At 40.6% G+C, this 9,283-nt stretch overlaps 1 protein-coding gene across 1 annotated transcript; it reads right to left on the reverse strand.

Annotated features, from left to right (window-relative positions):
* Nucleotides 1-323: 323 nt before the first annotated feature.
* RERGL (RERG like) lies at nucleotides 324-8,788 on the reverse strand. Its single transcript, XM_035550696.2, is given in 5 exon segments — nucleotides 324-2,368; nucleotides 2,371-2,411; nucleotides 3,561-3,709; nucleotides 6,301-6,374; nucleotides 8,470-8,788. Coding segments are annotated over 5 exon segments (822 nt in total). The 3' UTR covers nucleotides 324-2,129.
* Nucleotides 8,789-9,283: the final 495 nt, after the last annotated feature.

Genomic DNA, 9,283 nt, shown 5'->3' on the forward strand with positions numbered 1-9,283 from the left:
CTGCAGGTTACACTTACCTGGAAGTCCATATTCCAATACCAGAAAATCAAAACTAATTAGCTTCCGCGGTTATCTTCACAAATTTTTTAAGCATAAAGATTAAAAAAAGTCCTCTACTGTTCACTGTATAAATAAATGTACATGAAGGATTTATTGTGTACAGGAACTGTAACTAGAGGCTGTCTTTTGCACAAATCTCTGATTCTCAGATTTGTTTCTTCTAATTCAAATTCCAGATCTGCATGGTGCTTCCCTTTTACAGAAGTTATATATATATACACACATGTATTTATACCACAGTAAAGAAAAAAAGTGTTAATACATCCATCTTATATTCAGTTTATTGGATACCATAGCAGTAAATAGAAACAACAGGTTTCTGGACAACGCTAGATATGGCAATATACAGCTGCCCTCGCATACTGACAGTCTATCAGCTGTTCTGGAATTCCATGTGTGCTGGAAAGCTGGAAAGGTGTACAATAGTAGTCTTCAAGTTCAGTTTCACAGCTACTGACAATACAGTCTTAAGTACACTACTCCTGATATGGCAGAGAAGCGTCTGAATCGAAATAAAGTAGCATTGTGTAAGAACTATATTCCAATATTTGTAGTCTTAAAACAAGTGAAATAAAAAAGTTTATTTTCCTTAAAAAAAAAAAAAAAAAGGAGGTGATCTTTGGTCAACACATTAAAACTTTCTTTACTTTTATTTTACTACAGTAATATTAAGATTATATAGCTTTTTATATGCCATCTTATGGACATTTTAAAATCAGTATTCTGTCCTGACTGATAAAGTAATCTTAACAGTTTCAATACAGTTTCAAACCTTCCAGAGAAGAGGCAGGCTTTGGTGCAGAAGCTCAAAAAGACTGAATCCCAGCTGTCCTCTGGACTGAGCAAGAAGCAGTAGTTCACTTTTGGATCATTCCTCTTCCTTTTCATGATTTCTGTATGAGCACAGCACTTTCAAACATGCTGGGCTAAGCCCTTATTTAGTTAAAGCTACAGAAAGAGCTCTGAATGTCAACTGACAGCATATTTAGACCCGTCTGATGTTTAATAGCCACATTTGAAAAGTGTGGCTAGTGCTCCTTAGTGCTCTGTCAAGTGGCATTTCAATACCACAGCGATGACTCAGTTGTAAAAACACTGGTCTTTTGGAAAAACTCTGTGCAAGTTAGGAGCATGGCTCCTACCAGCAGGCTGACCTTTAAACTCACGCAGAAATTAAGTTCTTGAACAGGCATATCCACCTTACCAGTAAAGAAACTGTACTATAATGCAGGAAAACTGCTCTGTGAAAATGATCAGTCCAAGATCTTACACTGGCCCTAGCTAGATAATGATTTTTCTAAAACAGTCCACTGCTCACTGACTAACATTTTTCAGTTCCTACCCTCCTCAGCCCTCTCTACTTTATCACTAAAAAACAACAAACAAACAAAAAAAAAACACCACAAAGAAGATACGAAACAGAAGACAATACTGCCTTGTTTATCTGATTCCCTACTTCTGGTGCCTCCACAAGGTAGCTTTGATGGTAAGTATCTTCTGTAGATTTGCTGTCTAAACATTTAATTTGTATGAATGTCAGCAGGTGTTAGACACCTTTAGGCTCATGAGGCTCTGAACTGTTCTTTCTTGAGTTAAATACGCTATCATACACAATAGGAATATTTTACTTTTCTTTAGTGCAAGTGTTCTTGCACAAAAGCTACATCTCCGAGTTCTCAAGAAAGATTTTGGTAAGCAATGCTGAGTTCATTGAAAATGGCTGCTTATACTCAGCCACACCTAGAAGCTCTGTCCAAGTCCATGCTGATGTTGAATCAATACAGAATAAAACTCCCTGCTCTGAAGAACTTAGGAGATAAAGAGTGGAAGGAGCTGCTTAGAGATTAAATCACATAGCCCTAACATATTAAATCTGTTGTAGAACTGGAAATAGTAGGTTGGGTCTCCTAGGTCTAGACCCTGTCCCCTTGACTATACTATCTCCAACCTTTGGTTTATACTGTCTTTCTTCTCCAGACACTGACTTCAGAGGAAGTTGACTGAATACCAAGTGCTGCTTGTGTTCCATTATTTCAGCTTGTTCCTCCTAATTCAGGACTAACCATCTTTTACACGGATTTCCTTCTCTTTCCAAACACATTGTTGATTAACTTGGTCATTGATTTTGATCCACTTGGTCTTCTCTTTTCCTTTGCTTTGAAATTTGATGTGATATTCCTCAGGAGTTTTGTGAACATTCCCACAACTTCCTGATAATGTTCAGCTGCAGACAGCTCACAGAAATGGCACTTGTTATCCATTGCCAGCTTTTGTCCTTCATCCCAGCCAACTTCCCTCATGTGGCATAATCTTGTTTCTTACCAACCAAAAACACTGCTGCCTCAACCATTCTGAAATCAAAAAAGTTTAAATTAGAGAAAAGATTATAAAATACTGTGTTGTACACTATGCAATAGACAGTGTGTACATGATGTCTGTATATTCAGGATAAGAGGCTCTTCAAATAAACAAACAAAAAATAAAAACTATCACCCTAACCTTACCAGGTAGAGTTACAGTCTTCTATCGTCTGTAGTCAAACATTAAAGGACTTTCCATGCAAGGTATTCTTGTGACATTGATCAGAAAGTTCTCATTTTAGCTCCTCTATTCAATAATTTCATCTACTTTTCATTCACTGCAGTTTTCACACTCTATACTGCTGAGGATATTGTCAGCTCCTGGATGTCATGAAGAAGAAAACTGAACATATTCTCCATTTGTAGGTAACAGAATAGAGTCAAAGAGATGCACCCAAGATCACTGTGAATGGTGTCATTGAGAAGAAAATCCTAATTCTAAAAGGGATCCTAATTGCAAGCTTTTACTAAAGTTACCACTTCCAAATAAACCCTATTTAAGGAAGCTCAGCAGCAAAACAGACAGAGAAATGTTATTTTTCACTCCACTTCTGGTAATAAGAAAAATATTTCACTCATTTACTTAGAAAGCACCTCAGTGGACCGATACAGGAATACACACCCCCACATGTACTCAGACATGCAATTTTGGTTGTTCTTTTTGAATGTAAATGGTTTGTTTCTTACTCTGTGGTCACCCATGTGCATCAATGACATGGGGATCGCTGCTAAAGGCAGCTTAGGAGAAATTCATGGTATTAGGTTAATTTATTGTAGGAAACGCTTTCTCTGAATTCCTCACTGGTGCATCTCCATTGGTAATATGAACATTAGTAGGGGAAGCAAAAGCACAGGATGACTGTGACAGCTTTTTACCTATGTAAATCACAGCAGGCAGATTTATGTCAATTATTTGAAACATATTGCTGTAAGAAATGAGAATGAAGATCTTAGTGCACTTGGTTTTGGACACAGTGAAACAAGTTTTAATCTGCAACGCAATTTACCTTCAAGTATCACATTGTCAGTGTTATGCTATGCTGCTGGATTTTGATTGTTACTAGGATTCCTACAGCTCACAGAAGTGTTTTTAGCTTTTTTGCATGTTTTGCTGAGAGAAACAAAAATAATGCCACTTACTTTTTACAAGCTTCTATGTGAGACTCTTGGATTCTGTATAGCAATGCTTTTGCAAATGCAAATGATGCTCTCTCACTGATGTCATGAACAATGATGAATCCATCAGCCCAGTGGAGCTCATCTGTGAGGGAGAGCTTCCCCTGCTGTGGCTGAAAGAAGTTCAAATTCACATGCAAAAAGATCGTTACTGTTATCACTCGAGTATTTTCTTTGACAGCGTGAATGTGAGAACATTGCATCTTTCATTACAAAAGATATTAATAGGTCTTGGTGCTGATATTGAATTCAGGTGAGTCCTACTCCACAAACCTACTAAATACCACTGCAGATTGCATTTTGAAGCACTAACAAATTCATTGTGAAACACCTGTGCTTTAAGCAGTAAAATTGCATTATCTGTACAGCCACTGCTTTTGGCATATATATGCTCAACATGCTGCAGTTACAGGAGAATTAAATGTGGGCCATCTGTATTTGTGGGGTTTCTGCTTATGGCTCTGTTATGTATGCTCCTAATAGCCTGACTACAATAAGCTTAATTATTTAGTTAAAATTTCTTTGTTCTCTTCTCTTGTTTTTTCTTTGCTTTGTTCAAGTCTGAAGCACAGTTTACCCACAAGATGAATTTCCATAGGGCTAGACAAATCTCCTTTCAAGCCGCAGTTGACTTTAAACACCACAGGTGACAAAAGCTGCTCAAGGGATAATGGGAGTTAGTGTTTGGGTCCTTTCACCCCAAGAAAGTGTCACTGCCATGATTTCTAGAAATCAACAGCTGCAAACTGTCCCATTAAGCTCAGGAAGGTAATTTCAAAAATACTTCAAATTAGCTTATCCCTACAGGTGGCTGCGGTTGGCAAGAGCCACATGACCCAAGATAGATAAGATACTGGCAGTTCACCAACATAGACTAGAACATGTGCTCAGCGGAAAACACGTTGGACAGCAACTTGAGGACTATTTAAGTTTAATATTGTGCTCTTTGCAGTGTATAACACCCACCAGTATCCCACCCTGGCTACCTTGATTAGCTCAGCACCACAGCAGCACTGTAGCACCATAAACACAGCTGTACCAAGGCTGTAATTTTGAATGAGGGATGGTGACTGAATGTTGGCAGTGATAGGGGGTGCATGAGAAACAAAAAATGAAACAAGTTTCCAAAACTGTCTGACGACTTCAGTGTCTTCACTAGAACAGTTTTTGAATGCTGTAGTGACTGTGCAGCAGGTTTAGGGTCAGGAAAGGTGACTTGTGTGTGACAGCCGTTTCCCAGACGGATGAAGAGACAGTGAGCTTTGCAGAGAAGGGCTTTAGCTACCAGAGGGAAGCATCAGAGAGCAGCAAGATTTCAGGAAGCAGAAACAAAGATAGTGATTTTCCTTCCCCAGTTTGGCCTTCTCTCAGGATCTGATTTTCTTCCCCAGCTCCCAGGGCATACAGAACATCCATACCCCATCCATCTCTTTCTAAAAATCACCAGTCCTATTGGAAAAAAGCATTACCATCACCTTCCCTTCTGATCACTACCTACTCCTCTTTAGGTGAGAGAAGCAGAGGGCAGTTCAGCAGATGTTAGACATTGTTTCTAAGGATGAACATAACTGAGTGCTAGAACAGGGCCTTCAATAGGAGTTGCCCTCAACACAGACAGCTGACTTCTGATTTCCTTAGAAGCAAAGAGTGCCCATGCTCAAGCAACGAAACTTCCTACCCATACATAGAGCAGTATAGTTTGCTTTGACCTAGCTAGCTGCCACTGTCAGTGTTTCAAGCATGCTTTTAAGAAGTTGTTCATGTGCCACAGGATTGAACATACAGTAAGTAGAAGCTATAGGTGGGCTTCGGAAAGAGGTTTGAGACAGGTAGAAACAAGTCTACAGAAAAGTAGCTTCTAACAGAGATTGTATAGCAAGGGAGGACTCCATGGAATATATTAAAATGGCCCCTGTGCCATGTTACAATCTGCTTTGCCCTGGGACAAGTAAAACTTGCTTGTCTCTAAGAAGGCAGATCTCCTTAGGGGTTTGTTTTATATACTCACTGGGTTAAGTTTTTATGTCCTTGAACTCAAGTCTGAGCCAGACTCCCAGTGCTTTGGCTTTAGCATTCATTATCCTGGTAAGTAAGAGGCAAAAATCAAGACCAAAAAAGGGATTCTTGTGAACTAATAGCCAGGCAGACCTATCTAGGTCTGCCTGTGTTACATAGTACCAAGGTTTCTGTATTCCTGTAACAGGAGGAAAGAAATTAGTACAAAAACACTTGATTTCAGAGTGGTTTATTGTGATCAAAGTTCAGCTGTCAACATGTAGAAGCCTGCATTATAGCTTTCCTTGGATGTGTGAATAGAAGACTCATTTCCAGGACTATCCACTTTGACTGCTTCTGCAGCCATTTAAGCCATATAACTTGCTTTATAAACTAAATTCTGTCTGTTCAGGGAATTTGAGAAAATTGTGTTTTCTCTATATTTACCTGAATAATATGGAAGTGGGAAAGATTATTCCTGTTAATATTCCAAAATGCAAAAGCATTTACAGAAAAATTTAAGCACTGAAGGGCTTCTTCCATGAATTGAGAAAGTACATAGTTTCTGAGCCACAGCAACTATAAAGATTCAGTCTTTCCAAATAAAAGAGCAAGCACAAATTCCAAGTACAGACAGAATGCTTGCAACTCCTCACCATCACACAGGTAGAATGAGGAATAGATTTTGTCAGCCTCCTAAAATTCTTACCTGTGAACAAGGGTCATAAATTTCCAAGTGTATCTGCCTCCCATCCAGGCTTAAGTGTTTAGTGTAGATACATTCTAAAAAAAAAAAAAATAAAATATATTGCATTCAATGAAAAACAGCATTAAAGTGACTGGAAATAGTGGTTAAAAAAAAAAAAAACATGATGAAGATGAAATTTGCTATTTAATTCTAAGAGGCCTTTTAGTTCCCTTGGTATTGTAGGTTTCCTTTACTTATTTATTTTATTTTTTCAGATGGAAACAACCCCATTTCATTTTGCACCACCTGAGCTACCCAGTCCTTTAGGCCAACCAACACCATTTCACTGGCATTCCCATGGAAGCACTACTTTTAGACCCTAGTTTTCTTCTGAAATGGAGGCATAAACGACACACAACTCTTTGAAACAGCTAAATGCTGATGACCTTGTTATGAAGGTTCAGGATTATGAAAGTAGTAAGCCAACCTACACGTAATTGCCGATTCTGCACAGAAGTCACTTCTTAGTAATAATGTTTATTTACCATGAAATCTGATGCTTTAAGAGTTATCCTGTAAATATTAACTAGTACTAGAGTGTCCTTAGTCTAAATCCTAAAACTTTTCTGTAGAGTCAGCTCTAAGATTTAAGATCCACCACGAGCACTAGCAACCCTGGGAACTCTACTGTAGCCAGGTCATCACTATTATTTTAAGCTGTAGTTTGTTTTAAGAAAACGTAACGAACTCACATTCACAGTGACATTCATCAGCAGGCTTTCTACAGTATAATTCCTCAGTGCTACTGAACTACGAAGACAAGAACTGCTCTTGGCACTACTGAAAATACACTTCAAACTGCACGTAAGGAAGGAATGGTTAAGGCTTTGATCTCTGAACTGAGTATCTTTGGTTCAGCACTACATTCATCTGAAGCATTCTTCCTGCTTAAGAGTTCATCTGATGTGAACTATGAGTTGCAAGCATCCCAGGGAATCAAACTCTCGGCTCCTTGATGTTTTCCATAATTAATTAATTTATTTTTTAATACTTCGATTCCACTAAGCGTTCTAGGATGATGTGCACTTTAACACCCATTTTCCTACTTTTCTTCCCCCTTCTGCCTCTTTAGAAATTGAATTAAACTTATCTCCTAACAAACATTTATTTATAAGTAAAAATATTTTGGGGCATTTATATGTCTTTTTGAGACTAGCACTTTCAGAGGCTCAAAACAAGGAAACCTGGTTTTAGCTGTGATTTAGAGCACCCATGGAGCATTGAGAGCACCACATAATCTGCATGTTTAGACTTCAGATAAGCCATCTGGGACTCAAACTGTCCTTAGAGTCTGTTTGCATAGTGGCTACTTTGTGAGAGCACAATTGTACAACTGTAACCTACTTTCAGAATAAGTTAATTTAGATGTCTGACTGAAATTCGGCTTACTAATGCTTTTTTTTTTTTATTTGTGGATCGTTGACTACTCTGATTTTTTTTTTTTTAAGAAAAGGTTTTGGAAAAAAGTTATTGCCTTTAGCAGAACAAATAAGGTAGATGCAGTCTTCTTGGCATTTTAAGCTCTGGGCCTTCTCATGCCACGCCAGCTGGAATAGCACACTTCCAGAGGCATTTGCGTAGCAGTTCAACATCGCTTATATGGCTTCTACCCAAAATGTGGAAGTTCAAGTCCTGTTTTGCCATCTTCCAAGATCTTAGAAGTGCCCTGTGGATCACTGCGCTTATTCTGATACAAATGAGACCTTCTACCCTCAGCACAGCCAGACTTCCAACAAAGCTATCCTGCAAAAGCAGGGTACACGGCATTATGCCCTGATTAATCAGGGCTGCCTGATAAACAATGTTTCACTGCTCTTCTAGGGCTGGTAAGGAGACACTCAATAGAACTCCATTAACAATCTATTTCTTTATTCTCCGCTTTATCTCCTCTGCGGTTGAGCTCCCTATAATCTCCCCGAGCTTCTCGGAAGCAGCGAGTTATCTGCCCTCCCTAAGCCCGGCTCACACTGGGCCGGCTGCAGGCGCAACCCCCGCAGACACCCGCCCCGCCCCCGGAGCTCACGGGTGGCCAGGAGCTCCCGCCGATAAGTCAGCTAAAACTCAAACCTTCCCGGAAAGTTGCGCTCCTGCCTCCCCCCCCCCACTTCCCGAGAAGCCCCCGGCGCTCACCGGCGTTGGAGGCGTACTCCCCGATGAAACGCCGCGTCAGAAACCGCACCACCAGTGCTGTGGGAGGGAAGCAAGCGCCGGAGCGAGCAGCCCGCCGCCTACCGACCCGAGGCCGCCCCCCAGCCCGCCCCCTTATCCGACTTGCCCGCTCCGCTGCCGCCCACCAAGGCCAGCGTCGCCCACTCATAGCACCCCTGTCGCCCGCTCCCCGCCTCCACCGCTTTACAGGCGGCTCCGCCGCTCCCTGACACCGCCCCGGCACGGCCGCCTGGTACCGCTCCGGGGGCGGGGGCTGAGCTCCTCCTCCTCCCCCCCCCATTCCCACCTCTGCTGCCTGTGCAGAAGACGCAGGAAAAAACATGGAGAATAATAATAATAACAATAATAAATATTATTAATAATAAAGACATGTTCCACAGCAGGGGAGGGTGCTTGTTTATTTTGCCTTTAAGTTTCTTTTCAGGTAGTCATCTTCTTGTACCGGGAATGTGAAGAAACTAGAGAGATCTGCACTCCCTTTAAATGCTACTGAGGCAATTTGTTGGAGATAAATGTTCCACACCTCTGTAATATCTGCCATTCAAAGGTTTCAAAGCTCTTGTCGCTCACTAAACCTCTACTCCTGCGGATACTTAGGTGGGCATGCTTTTTGTGCCTGTGAATGTTTTTACTGAATTAAATCAGCCTGGCGAAGAGCTTAAATGTGCTGGATGGTGCCTGGATAACACTTAAAGCACTCATCTGTTGCAGGAAAATTCGACAAATCTGCAAGGTGAGGCACAAAGTGCTGAGCCTGCTACTGCATTTTGTTAGG

Source organism: Cygnus atratus, chromosome 1, assembly GCF_013377495.2.
Source record: "Cygnus atratus isolate AKBS03 ecotype Queensland, Australia chromosome 1, CAtr_DNAZoo_HiC_assembly, whole genome shotgun sequence".
Taxonomy (NCBI): Eukaryota; Metazoa; Chordata; class Aves; order Anseriformes; family Anatidae; genus Cygnus; species Cygnus atratus.